The sequence below is a fragment of the Staurois parvus genome, unplaced genomic scaffold, assembly GCF_062004578.1.
Source record: "Staurois parvus isolate SC_StPar_1 unplaced genomic scaffold, SC_StPar_1.0 ptg000221l, whole genome shotgun sequence".
Lineage (NCBI taxonomy): Eukaryota > Metazoa > Chordata > Amphibia > Anura > Ranidae > Staurois > Staurois parvus.
In genome coordinates, this window is record NW_028318017.1 from 675,547 (window position 1) to 690,335 (window position 14,789).

The 14,789-nt window shown below is 46.6% G+C and overlaps 2 protein-coding genes across 2 annotated transcripts in view; one reads left to right on the forward strand and one right to left on the reverse strand.

The window, feature by feature from the left end:
- Window positions 1–14,789, forward strand: part of LOC149460716 (uncharacterized) — a 242,625-nt gene that overhangs the window by 103,014 nt on the left and 124,822 nt on the right. The window lies entirely within an intron of this gene.
- The window catches only part of LOC149460721 (uncharacterized), a 113,511-nt gene that overhangs the window by 15,009 nt on the left and 83,713 nt on the right, over window positions 1–14,789 (reverse strand). Inside the window, exon 9 of the mRNA XM_089679195.1 lies at window positions 3,682–5,144. Within this exon, the coding sequence (XP_089535321.1) occupies window positions 3,682–5,144 (1,463 nt within the window). The remainder of the gene's footprint in view (window positions 1–3,681; window positions 5,145–14,789) is intronic.

Consider the following 14,789-nt stretch of genomic DNA (forward strand, 5'->3'; position numbering starts at 1 on the left):
TTTTTTGTGTTTTTTTGTACTTTATCCCAAGCAGACATGCATTTTTTTGTATATTATTTAAATTTTAATCATTTACAAATGCAGTTTCTCAGCCCATATATTCTTGGGATATTTATTTGCTTTCATCTGTGTTTGTATATGCTATTTCATTTTACTTTTCATTTATAATTCTTTCATAATTATTTTTATTCATAATTTTTTTACTCTTTCTTTCTTTCTCTTGTTATTCCACTTCATTTTTCTTTTCTTTCTTCCTTTTTCTCTGATATCACTGTTTTTGATACAATGATGTTATTACAATGTACTAGTATGTGTATCCTCAGGATTCAGGAGTGCTGATTAGGACGGATGTTCTTTATTACCTAATACCCATATAAGACATAAGCACTTTTATTGTTTTCTTTGTTATGATTAATCACGCGATCATGTGAAACACGTTAACAGGTCCTGTATTCATGTCCTGGTGTTTTGTTTGTCCTATGGATTAATACATACTGTATACACTATATTCATCTATCCTCTGGTGTGTGGCTAACCCTTCTTGTTATACACGTCCACAGCCCCCCCTCTGTCCAAGTATACCTCGTCCACTGCCACCCCTCTAAGTATACCACATCCACAGCCACCCCTCTGTCCAAGTATATTACGTCCACCCCTCTGTCCAAGTATACCACGTCCACTGCCACCCCTCTGTCCAAGTATATTACATCCACCCCTCTGTCCAAGTATACCTCGTCCACTGCCACCCCTCTGTCCAAGTATATTACGTCCACCCCTCTGTCCAAGTATACCACGTCCACTGCCACCCCTCTAAGTATACCACATCCACAGCCACCCCTCTGTCCAAGTATACCACGTCCACCACCACCCCTCTGTACAAGTATACCTCATCCACCCCTATGTCCAAGTATACCACGTCCACCGCCACCCCTCTGTACAATGATACCATGTCCACCCCTCTGTCCAAGTATACCACATCCACTGCCACCCCTCTAAGTATACCACATCCACCGCCACCCCTCTATCCAAATATACCACATCCACCACCACCCCTCTGTTCAAGTATACCACGTCCACAGCCACCCCTCTGTCCAAGTATACCACATCCACCGCCACCCCTCTGTTCAAGTATACCACGTCCACCCCTCTGTTCAAGTATACCACGTCCACAGCCACCCCTCTGTCCAAGTATACCACATCCACCGCCACCCCTCTGTTCAAGTATACCACGTCCACAGCCACCCCTCTGTCCAAGTATCCCACGTCCACCTCTCTGTTAAAGTATACTACATCCACCGCCACCCCTCTGTCCAAGTATACCACGTCCACCCCTCTGTCCATGTATACCACATCCACCACCACCCCTCTGTCCAAGTATACCACATCCACCGCCACCCCTCTGTCCATGTATACCACATCCACCACCACCCCTCTGTCCAAGTATACCACATCCACTGCCCCTCCTCTAAGTATACCACATTGACAGCAACTACTCTGTCCAATTATGCCACGTCCACCGCCACCCCTCTATCCAAGTATGCCACATCATTAATCCATGCTGTCTGTGGCTTACAATATTTGTTTCCAGCAAGAACTCCTCTATGTGGTCTTTTATTAAACTCTCCAGTATCTTCCCAACTATAGAAGTTACACTAACAGATCTATAATTACTTGGGAAAGATCTTGATCCTTTTTAAATATTGGCCCCACATTGGCCTTACACCAATCCAGTGGTACTATGCCAGTCATTAAAGAGTCCCTAAAAATGAGAAACAATGGCTGTGAGATGACAGAGCTGAATTCTTTAAGGCCCCGTGGGTGTCTGCCATCCGGTCCAGGGGCTTTATTCACCTTTATTCTGTACAAATATTTCTGGATCATATCAATTGTGAGCCAATGTGGATCATCTGGGGGGTGTCAGTACCAACCCCCATTATGGACAAGAGCCCCCCCATGCTTCTTTGTATACACAGAGCTGAAGAAGGGATTTCATACATTGTCCTTCTCTTTGTCCCCAGTCACCCCATCTAGATGGTTCTGTAAAGGACCTACATGCTGGGACCGGACCTTTCTACTATTCATATATTGGAGGAATGTTTTGGGGTCGTCCTGATATCTTTCTGTCGTTTGTTTTCAGTTTTTGCTCCTTTATTTCCTTTTTGTATATTCTGTTATATTCTTTGTAATGTCTTTTTGAAGAACTCCCATTTCTGTGTTGTGTTCATCGATGCCAATATTCCCTCCCAGTCAAAGTCTTGGAGAGCAGCTCTCAGCCTTGGAAAATTAGCTCTCTTAAAGTTGAGCGTTTTTATGTTTCCTGTATGTGTTTGCAGTTTACAGCTAACAATAAATGAAATCATATTATGGTCACTGCTACCCAGATGTTCTTTTATATGGACATTCATATAAGATCTGCATGGATGGAGATGACCAGGTCCAGCAGAGCATCATTCCTAGTTGGGGCCTCTATGAACTGGATCATAATATTGTCCTCTAGTAGGTTTATACATTTTTTTCCTTTTTACTGTTTCTGCAGAACCATTACTCCAGTTACTTTCTGGGTAGTTACCATCCCCCATTATTATCACTGTCCCAGCCCTTTCCATCTGTGGGAGGAGCTGAGTCTCCACCTCCTCATTAACACTGGGAGGCCTATAACAAACTCCAATGATGACCTTTGTAGTACCGCCCCCCATGTGCAGTTCCACCCATAATACTTCAGCCTCATCACACTCTCCATCAACTAGGTCCTCTTTCACACTCGCTCTGAGATCTCTTCTCACATAGAGACAGACACCACCACCTTTCCTATTTCCCCCGTCTCTCCGAAAGAGAACCCAGCCAGGAATATGAATGGCCCAGTCATGTGAGGAATGAAACCAAGATTCAGCAATACCAATTCAATCCTAGTTCTCTTCATGCACCAAACCTTCCAACTCACCTATTGTGCTGGACAGACTTCTGGCATTGGGGAACAAACATTTTCATTCACCGACACCTTGTCCATTCACTGACACCTTGTCCATTCACTGACACCTTGTCCATTCACTGACACCTTGTTCACATGGATTTTGTGTATTTTTTATTTTCATACAAATGGTACCAATTCCACTGGTTGTTTGTAACATGGGAACCTTCTTATCAGCTGCCATACCCCTCCCCCCATCTTTCTCCATTCCACCCCCCAATAAGTACTGACCCCGGTCTGATCTGTCTACCCCGATATAATCAAATTCTCCCTCCAAATCCATCCTAGTTTATATACTCCTCCAGCCTTCCCATAAACCCCTCACCCAGCACAGCAGACCCCCTTCCATGTAGGTGCAGACCATCTCTAGTATATAGGCTGCACCCCAATGAGACGTCAGCGCAGTGCTCTAGGGCAGGACTCCATTTTTTTATTCTCCTGCCATCAATGGCCAACCCAGTCCCACACTTCATCCATGTCTTTGGGGACCTCTGAACTCCTTATCAACTGTTTCTTCCATGATGAAGATCAGCCATGGAGTATATCTGAGGTGTATATCAGCGTGTGCTTCTTCCCCACATGAGAACTGGGATGTCCAGCAACATTCATCTAGAAGACATTTCCCACACTCAAGGCACTAATACACCAACAGGGTTGTGAGGGACCCCTGATGTACAGGAACACAGGACTTCAGAAAGGAACAATTCACTCACTCAAGACAGGAAAGTGGCTTCTTCCCCGTGTGAGATCTTTGATGTTTGTAAAGATTGGACTTCTGTGAAAAACATTTCTCGCACTCAGAACAAGAAAATGGCTTCTCCCCCGTGTGAGATCTCTGATGTTTGTAAAGATTGGACTTGTGCGAAAAACATTTCCCGCACTCAGGACAGGAATACGGCTTCTCCCCTGTGTGAGATCTTTGATGGGTATAAAGACTTGCCTTCTCTGAAAAAGATTTTCCGCACTCAGGACAGGAATATGGCTTCTCCCCTGTGTGAGATCTTTGATGTGTGTAAAGATGGGACTTCACTGAAAAACATTTTCCACACTCAGGACAGGAATATGGCTTCTCCCCTGTGTGAGATCTCTGATGTGTGTGAAGATTGGACTTCACTGAAAAACATTTCTTGCACTCAGGACAGGAATATGGCTTCTCCCCCGTGTGAGATAGCTGATGTATGTAAAGATAGGACTTCTGTGAAAAACATTTCCCGCACTCAGGACAGGAATACGGCTTCTCACCCGTGTGAGATCTTTGATGTGTGTAAAGACTGGACTTCACTGAAAAACATTTCCCACACTCAGAACAGCAATACGGCTTCTCCCCTGTGTGAGATCTCTGATGTGTGTAAAGATGGGACTTCAGTGAAAAACATTTTGCGCACTCAGAACAGGAATACAGCTTCTCCCCTGTGTGAGATCTTTTATGCCTATTCAGACCAGATTTAGATTGGAAACCTTTCCCACACTCAGTACAGGAAAAGCTCTTCCCTGTTGGAAGGCCGGCCCCGTCCCGCACAGTCTGAGGTTCCTCAGGATACGAGGAATCCGATGGTCCATCTACACTGGGTGGTGCCGGATGGACATTGGAGGGAGCCAGGATTTCTCCTGGACTATACTGTGCGATGTCCTCATTTTCTTCAGGGAAAGAATATGGATTCACACCTCTGTGAGATCTTTTATGCTCATTAAGACTGGATTTATAACAGAAACACTTCCCACACTCAGTACAGGAATATGGCTTCTCCCCCGTGTGATATCTCTGATGTGTTTTAAGACTAGACTTTTGTGAAAAGCATTTCCCGCACTCAAGACAGGAAAATGGTTTTTCACCCGTGTGAGATCTTTTGTGTTCATTAAGATAGGATTTATAATGGAAACCCTTCCCGCACTCAGGACAGGAGAACCTCTTCCCTGTTGGAAGGCCGGCCCGGTCCCGCACAGTCTGAGGTTCCTCAGGATACGAGGAATACGATGGTCCATCTGCACTGGGTGGTGCCGGATGGACATTGGAGGGAGCCGGGTTTTCTCCTGGACTATACTGTGTGATGTCCTCATCTTCTACTTTCCAGTCTGGAGACAAAGTGAGACAATCCTCGGAGGTTTTCCTCATCTCCCGGCCATGGACTAAAATACAAAGACAAAGAGGATTACTAGACAGGAGCCGATTGGTTCCCCCAAACCAGGACTCCGCCCACATCCGGCAGCTTGGTCTCTGAGGAGCTTACAATTCCACCCTCAAGGGAACTAGGAAATGGCTCCTCTGATCTCCTACCAGGTCATTTCTTTATTCATGGACCTTAGTCAGAGAGTGGGGAAACAACCAGAACTGTCTTTTATAGGAGGGACAGTGATGAGGGGATTATAGGACGAGGGTCCCCACCCCCTCTATCACTCATCGCCATCTTCCCAACACAAGAAGTACTGCACTTCCTTATTTAGTCCATGATTTAGTCATGAAGAACAGCGGGGCTGAGCCCCACCAGAGGTCAGAGAGTGAGGATGGGGGGAGAACAACCAACATGAAGACTGGACTGATCCTGAAGACCACCATCATTGGGATATTGACTCCTCCCTCATTATCACTTTCTGTTTAAGGGTCCAAAGTTGGAGGATGTTATCACATTATTATCACCATGTAAAAGTCTGTGCTCCAACCACATCATCCGATATAAAATGTCCAGCTGGTAGGAAATGGGTGTAAAAAAAGAGAATCCATATTATGTGTATATATAGCAGTGGGGGGGGGGGGAGCAGAAGTCAGGACTATGGAATGTACAACATAAAGTATATAGTGCAGGGGTCAGGAGTATGTAATGTACAACATAGAGTATATAGTGCAGGGGTCAGGGGTATGTAATGTACAACATAGAGTATATAGTGCAGGGGTCAGGAGTATGTAATGTACAACATAGAGTATATAGTGCAGGGGTCAGGCGTATGTAATGTACAACATGGAGTATATAGCGCAGGGGTCAGGAGTATGTAATGTACAACATAGAGTATATAGTGCAGGGGTCAGGAGTATGTAATGTACAACATAGAGTATATAGTGCAGGGGTCAGGACTATGGAATGTACAACATAGAGCATATAGTGCAGGGGTCAGGAGTATGTAATGTACAACATAGAGCATATAGTGCAGGGGTCAGGAGTATGTAATGTACACAATAGAGTATATAGTGCAGGGTCAGGAGTATGCAATGTACAACACAGAGTAAATATTGCATTGGTCAGGAGTATGGAATGTACAACACAGAGTATATAGTGCATTGGTCAGGAGTATGGAATGTACAACATAGAGTATATAGTGCAGGGGTCAGGTTGTATGTAATGGACAATAGAGTATATAGTGCAGGGGTCAGGAGTATGTAATGTACAACATAGAGTATATAGTGTAGGGGTCAGGAGTATGTAATGTAGAACAAAGTATATAGTGAAGGGGTTAGGAGAATGTAATGTACAACATAAAGTATATAGTGCAGGGGTCAGGAGTATGTAATGTACAGCATAGAGTATATAGTGCAGGGGTCAGGAGTATGTAATGTACACCATAGAGTGTATAGTGCTGGGGTCAGGAATACGTAATGTACAACAGAGTATATCGTGCAGGGGTCAGGAGTATGTAAGTACAGCATATAGTATATAGTGCAGGGGTCAGGTGTATGTAATGGAAAACATAGAGTATATAGTGCAGGGGTCAGGAGAATATAATGTAGAACAAAGTATATAGTGAAGGGGTTAGGAGAATGTAATATACAACATAAAGTTTATAGTGCAGAGGTAAGGAGTATGTAATGTACAACAGAGTATATTGTGCAGGGGTCAGGAGTGTGTAACATACAACATAGAGTATATAGTGCAGGGGTCAGGAGTATGTAATGTACAACATAGAGTATATAGTGCAGGGGTCAGGAGTATGTAATGTACAACATAGAGTATATAGTGTAAGGGTCAGGACTCATAATATTGGTATTCAGGAATCAGTGGAAGATTAAATGTTTCCTGTAGACAAGTTGCAGAGATCCCACGCCGCTGCCTCCCATCTCCTGAGACTGCACTCAGTGACTTGGGTCTGAGACTATACAGACATATCCCTCCACCCGGCACAGCCAGCAGATAACAGAGCAAGGAACCCTGGGAGAATTGTTCTGTCGGAGATTTTACCCGGGCATGGGGCAGAAGACTCACAGAAAAGGTCACAGATAACTCAACACTTATGGTGAAATGAACATTTTGCTGCCAGCTGAACCCCAGAACCTCCATAAATCCAGTCTAGATACATAAATTGTGTCTGCAGCACAGAGAAGGAAGATTATCCGAGAGAAATCCAGGAATACAGGACGGGGAACACAGCTCAGGAAAGTGACCAGGGGATTACAGGCTGATATCACCCAGTCCCCGCCCTACTCTGGACCAATCAGTGAGCAGTATGGGTGGAGGAATGGATTTAGTGTTCATGACCCACCTGTGCTGATCTCTGTAGGAGTGTCCTCCTCTATAAATGTCCCTGTTATTCCATCCTCCTCCATAGACTGCTGATCATCCCTCACATACGCCTCTTCTTCTTCTGCTTTCACCTCAAATTCTATATCGATTGGATCTCCACTCTAAATCAAGGAAATGACAGAAAATATCATCTGTAAAATAAAAACTCAAATGAAAATCCACACATCATCTTTACAAGTCCATGTTCTAGATTCTCCATCCCACCAACCTTGTAATAGTGAGGGATGGTGTGACCTTCCTGTGTGGAATCCCGGGAATACAGAGGACGGGGACATCTCTCTGGTGGGTTCCTGGTATTAGGTGGCTCCATCATATCCTTGTGTCCTTCTGAAAACTCCTCCATCACTCCATACTCCTCATCCTCCTCTTTATACTCTTCTTTAACATCAATATTATCATCCCCGAGGATTCCACTCTGAAAGATATAATAAAACATTCATTGTAACAAACATGCTGTGTATAAATCACAACTACCAATAATTGTCATCATCTACCTGATGATGGTGAGGGATGGTGTGACCTTCCTGTGTGGAATCCCGGGAATACAGAGGACGGGGACATCTCTCTGGTGGGTTCCCATGACTGGATCCATCTGTAGGAAACACACACACTGACTGAATCCATTGTTTCTATGTGTTTATCAGATGATGGGGGATCTAGGTGGATCCTCCGTACTGCTCTCTCCTTTACAATAAAGTCTCCTCTTACCCGGTGATGTGAGGGGCGGCTGATTGTCCATCATGACGTCCTTGTAGAGGTCCTTGTGTCCTTCTAAATACTCCCACTCCTCCATGGAGAAATAGACAGTGACACCCTGACACCTTATAGGAACCTGACACGCACAATGATACAGTCACCATCCAGACACATCCCTTGTCTGTTACTGGAGAATGTCCCAGAATTCCCGGCACCGCTCACCTCTCCTGTCAGCAGCTCAGTGATCTCTCTGGTGACTTCTAGAATCTTCTTCTTCTTTCTCTCTTCTATCAGGGAGGGAGGTGGAGGCAATGTGATGTCATATGATCTCCAGACTTCACAGGAGGAAAACTCTACATCTGAACACAAATAGTAACATCAAATTATATTCCCAGAATCCTCCTCACCTCTCCATTCAGGTCTCCATTTTATTAAAGCCCCACTTCAGGCTGAGGTATAATTCCCCCCACAGGACCCCCACACTACGCAGGGTATAGGCTTGTTGCAGCATTCTGATGTCATTACATACAACGCAGGACCAACAGTCCCACTTTACATGTGAAGATACCAAGGGGCCCCCACATCCTAAGAGCATCAGAAAAAAGTCAGATGGAGGGACATTGGGAGGAGGAGCTGTGAGGTCAGTGTGATGTCATAGGATTCTCTGACTCTGGATGGAGGGACATTGGGAGGAGGAGCTGTGAGGTCAGTGTGATGTCATAGGACATATAGACTCTGGATGGAGGAACATTTGGATGGGGTGATTTGAGGGGTCCTCTATATGTGGCTCCTGTATAAACCAAATCCTTGTTCCTGGGTGCGTCCTACCTCTCCTAAACTGAAGAGTGACCTTTGACCTTTACCATCCAGAAATCTGTCCGCAATCTGTGGAAGTAAGCTGTCATGTGATCAGGTGACGTGCGGAGGAACGGAGTGTAAATAGCAGACAATTGTCTCCAGAGCCCCTAATGGTGGGGATGGATTTGGCGGCGTGCTGGTGCCAAGTTTCCTCCCCCCAGGGTCACTACAGGTGTGGAGAAAAGCTGTGTAAGAGGATATGGAGGAGAGATGAGGAGGAGATCCAGGAATCAGGAGAAAGGTCAGGGCAAGCAACAGACGAGCGCATCCAAGAGACCAAGCCGGGGTCACTACACAGAAAATCAATCCAAGGAAACAACAGGCAGGACGAGGAATAGCAAGAAGGAGCTGAGAGACAAATGAGAATATTGCTCAGCCAATGGGAGATGATCTCAGCATGACTTCCATCATGAAGGAGATGAGGGGGAGGGGAGGAAGTCACTGAAGGTGACCATAGATCCATGGAAATTCAGCTGGTTCAGCAGGGATCGCTCACATTTCCATCCATGTGTGGCCACTGCCGGATAAAAGCCACTCCCCCAGCGGCTGCAGCCAATAGCTTCAGTGCTGATCTGTGTATTCTGAGAGCGGAGGAGTCCCCCCATTGTCAGAATACAAGAGTGCAGCGGGGAGGATTCCCCCATCCACCTCCAATGTGTGGATGGGGGAATCACTTCAGTTTTTATGGTCACCCTGCTGGCTGAACGATAAAACTGAACCATGTAGGCCAGCTTTGGGAGCAAATATATTATCATCAACTCCTCCCCCTGAAGGGGTTCATCTGGGTTCCCACACTATATATGTGTGTATCATCATCTGCTGGAGATAAAAGACGTCACAGTGACTATGGAGGAAGAGGATGGGCACGACTATGGAGGAAGAGGACAGACATGACGGGGGTTACTGGGTGTAAATAGGAAATAACATCTTTTTACCTCCTCTGCTGCCACTTCCACCATTGTCTCCTTTTCTTTGTGCCACATGGAACTTTCTGTCTTTATTCCAGGTCACTTCCTGTCTGTACCTGACATCATTTCCTGTCTGTTACTGACATCACTTCCTGTCTGTACCTGACATCACTTCCTGTCTGTCTTCCATAGAGACTTCCTGTCTGGGTAGAAGTGAGATCCCCACCTTGTGGAGCTCAGAGGAACTGCAGCCCCGAGAAGCGTCTGGTAGTGTGACCCCGGCCTTGTGCTGGGTGTGTATGGACTGTAGATCCTTATAGAGGGGTCACCTCCACTCCCACCAAGGGGGACAGAAATATATGACTCCTCGGGGGAGGGGTTTTGGCCCCTTTGATTTTGCAGTAACATTGATTGCAGATTTAGTCCTGTAGAACATCTGGTATATGGATACAAAGCCCCCCAGCCCAGAGTAAAGGGTGGAGAGTGATTGAAGTAGATGCAAAGTGGAAGCGGTGGACTTGCAGAGAACACTATACTGAGCACACAATATTGTCTGTCTCCATGGATTTGCACAGGATTTGAGATGATTTCCTATAGGAGCAAATCTGATGAGATGAATGAAGTGGGTATAAAGTGGAAGCAGTGGATCTGCAGGGAGCAGCATCTTGAGCACAAAGCACTTTATGTTGTGGATGGATTTGCACACGGTTCAGTTTCCTTCATTTATTGATAAACCCCATAAGACCAATGAAGTGGGTGTAAAGTGGAAGCAGTGGATGTGCAGAGAATAGGATTTGGAGCCCCAAGCTCTTTATCTCTGAATGTCTCCACATATTTGTAGTGTATTTGTGATTTCTGTGCACACACAATAGGACAGCGCTGTGACACATAATGCTCTTCTAGATGACAGGGAATCCTTCCCTTTGTTACAGCAGCAGTCCGCTAGAAGGTTTTTGTAGGTTTGGAGTTGTTACACATAGCGCGGGTTTTATCCATTTATAGTGATGACGTCATTGCCCAAATCTGGGGGTCACCAGCCATTTCCACCCTTTACTCCCAGCTGGGGTTATTATTATTATTATTATACAGGATTTATGGCACCAACAGTTTGCACAGCACTGTACAATATAAGGGGGCGGTACAATTACAATACATTTCAGTACAGAAGGAATAGGAGGGCCCGGCTCGTGGAGCTTACAATCTGAAGGAAGGGGGAGGGGATACAAAAGGTGATTGCTGGGGAGGATGATCTGGTGGAGGTGATTCAAGTACAGTTCTTAGGTGGGGGTGGGGTAGGCTTCCCTGAAGAAGTGAGTTTTCAAAGATTGCCTAACAGCAGACAGGGTGGGGGCTGACCGGACATACTGTGGTAGGGAGTTCCAGAGGATGGGGGAGGCTCTGGAGAAGTCCTGGAGGTGAGCACGGGAGGAGGTGATGAGAGACCAAGAGAGCAAGATGTCTTGGGAGGAGCGGAGCTGGCGATTTGGGCGGTATCTGTGGATGAGGTTGGCAATGTAGCTAGGGGCAGGGTTGTGGATGGCTTTGTAAGCTGTGGTTAGCATTTTGAATTTGATATGTTGGGTTAGTGGAAGCCAATGAAGGGATTGGCAGAGAGGGATATCAGTTACTGATCGGTTGGTAAGGTGTATGAGTATAGCAGCAGTCGCTGATCGGTTGGTAAGGTGTATGAGTCTAGCAGCAGTCGCTGATCGTTTGGTAAGGTGTATGAGTCTAGCAGCAGTCGCTGATCGTTTGGTAAGGTGCATGAGTCTAGCAGCAGTCGCCGATCGGTCAGTAAGGTGTATGAGTCTAGCAGCAGTCACTGATCGGTTGGTAAGGTGTATGAGTCTAGCAGCAGTCACTGATCGGTCGGTAAGGTGTATGAGTCTAGCAGCAGTCACTGATCGGTTGGTAAGGTGTATGAGTCTAGCAGCAGTCGCTGATCGGTCGGTAAGGTGTATGAGTCTAGCAGCAGTCACTGATCGGTTGATAAGGTGTATGAGTCTAGCAGCAGTCACTGATCGGTCAGTAAGGTGTATGAGTCTAGCGGCAGTCACTGATCTGTTGGTAAGGTGTATGAGTCTAGCAGAAGTCACCGATCGGTCAGTAAAGTGTATGAGTCTAGCAGCAGTCACTGATCGGTCGGTAAGGTGTATGAGTCTAGCGGCAGTCGCCGATCGGTTGGTAAGGTGTATGAGTCTAGCAGCAGTCACTGATCGGTCCGTAAGGTGTAGGAGCCTGGCAGCAGTCGCTGATCGGTCGGTAAGGTGTATGAGTCTGGATGCAGTCGCTTATCGGTCGGTAAGGTGTATGAGTCTAGCAGCAGTCGCTGATCGGTCGGTAAGGTGTATGAGTCTAGCAGCAGTCGCTGATCGGCCGGTAAGGTGTATGAGTCTAGCAGCAGTCACTGAGCGGTCGGTAAGGTGTATGAGTCTAGCGGCAGTCACTGATCGGTCGGTAAGGTGTATGAGTCTGGATGCAGTCGCTTATCGGTTGGTAAGGTGCATGAGTCTAGCAGCAGTCGCCGATCGGTCAGTAAGGTGTATGAGTCTAGCAGCAGTCACTGATCGGTTGGTAAGGTGTATGAGTCTAGCGGCAGTCACTGATCGGTCGGTAAGGTGTATGAGTCTAGCAGCAGTCCCTGATCGGTTGGTAAGGTGTATGAGTCTAGCAGCAGTCGCTGATCGGTCATTAAAGTGTATGAGTCTAGCAGCAGTCACTGATCGGTCGGTAAGGTGTATAAGTCTAGCGGCAGTCGCCGATCGGTCGGTAAGGTTTATAAGTCTAGCAGCAGTCGTCGATCGGTCGGTAAGGTGTATGAGTCTAGCAGCAGTCACTGATCGGTCCGTAAGGTGTAGGAGCCTGGCAGCAGTCGCTGATCGGTCGGTAAGGTGTATGAGTCTGGATGCAGTCGCTTATCGGTCGGTAAGGTGTATGATTCTAGCAGCAGTCGCTGATCGGTCGGTAAGGTGTATGAGTTTAGCGGCAGTCGCTGATCGGTCGGTAAGGTGTATGAGTTTAGCGGCAGTCGCTGATCGGTCGGTAAGGTGTATGAGTCTAGCAGCAGTCGCTGATCGGTCAGTAAGGTGTATGAGTCTAGCAGCAGTCGCTGATCGGTCGGTAAGGTGTATGAGTCTAGCAGCAGTCGCTGATCGGTCGGTAAGGTGTATGAGTTTAGCGGCAGTCGCTGATCGGTCGGTAAGGTGTATGAGTCTAGCAGCAGTCGCTGATCGGTCGGTAAGGTGTATGAGACTGGCAACAGTCGCTGATCGGTCGGTAAGGTGTATGAGTCTTGCAGCAGTTGCTGATCGGTCGGTAAGGTGTATGAGTCTAGCGGCATTCGCTGATCGGTCGGTAAGGTGTATGAGTCTAGCAGCAGTCGCTGATCGGTTGGTAAGGTGTATGAGTCTAGCGGCAGTCACTGATCGGTCGGTAAGGTGTATGAGTCTAGCAGAAGTCAATGATCGGTCGGTAAGGTGTATTGGTCTTGCAGCAGTCACTGATCGGTTGGTAAGGTGTATGAGTCTAGCAGCAGTCACTGATCGGTCGGTAAGGTGTATGAGTCTAGCGGCAGCCGCTGATTGGTTGGTAAGGTGTATGAGTCTAGCAGCAGTCGCTGATTGGTTGGTAAGCTGTATGAGTCTAGCGGCAGTCGCCGATCGTTTGGTAAGGTGTATGAGTCTAGCAGAATTCACCAATCGGTTGGTAAGGTGTATGAGTCTAGCAGAAGTCACCAATCGGTTGGTAAGGTGTATGAGTCTAGCAGCAGTCACTGATCGGTCGGTAAGGTGTATGAGTCTAGCAGAAGTCACTGATCGGTTGGTAAGGTGTATGAGTCTAGCAGCAGTCACTGATCGGTCGGTAAGGTGTATGAGTCTAGCAGAAGTCACTGATCGGTCGGTAAGGTGTATGAGTCTAGCAGAAGTCACTGTCTTGGAAATTCGTTTTAACGAATTTCTCCTTACCGTGAGTACTTGCAGTTGGATGCGCAGAAATCCCCCATAAAGCTGTGCGAATCTCGCTTACCACGACTGCAGCTAAACTACACAATTCCTGCCCATCCAAATGGGTTAGCTCTGTTCAGATGTGGGGAATGGAGCTCCCTATACCTGGAAATGATCACACGATACTCTCAGGTTGCTGTTGGAATTCACATAGAGAAAGTTTTCATTCTCCCCTCTGGTTTTATTACAAACACACACACGCCCCCCACATGAATAAGGTCAATCCCCTCCCACAGAACAATGCAATGGGGAGTGCCTATACACAGGATGTACATTCCGATTGGAGCATAGCCTTTTCTTATTATCTATCACTGGTCCTCCCCCATGAGCCCTCTGAGGTCAGCAGACTTCCTCCCCTCCCACCATGAACTCTCTATGGAGAGCATATTTCCTGTCCTAGCTCCTAGTGGTCTGTAAATTCTCTGGAGAAGCATCCCCCAAGCTAAACATCAGTCTGTACCTGGATGGGCCCGATACGATCTTTATTAAAACACATCCATCCAGATACAGTTTCAGGTCGGTAATGGGTTGTAAGATATACATGAGCCTACACACGGAGTTCACACCGCTTGGCGCCTTGCGTTATGAATTCCATGTGGTACTATGCTGCTGATATGTGGATACAGGCCCGCGGCCCACCGCCGGCGGCATTCGCATCGAATGTCATGGTGGTATACACGCCGGTCTATAAGCGCAGATCTGCCATCTCATCCATTACCGAGCTGAGTACTGTAATACATACATTGTACATGTGCATGGCCTAATTGCAGCCTTCAGAGCTTTAATTAAGCCACACGAGAGACATATGGATAACACTTATATATGACACATTTAAAGTTCAACCTGT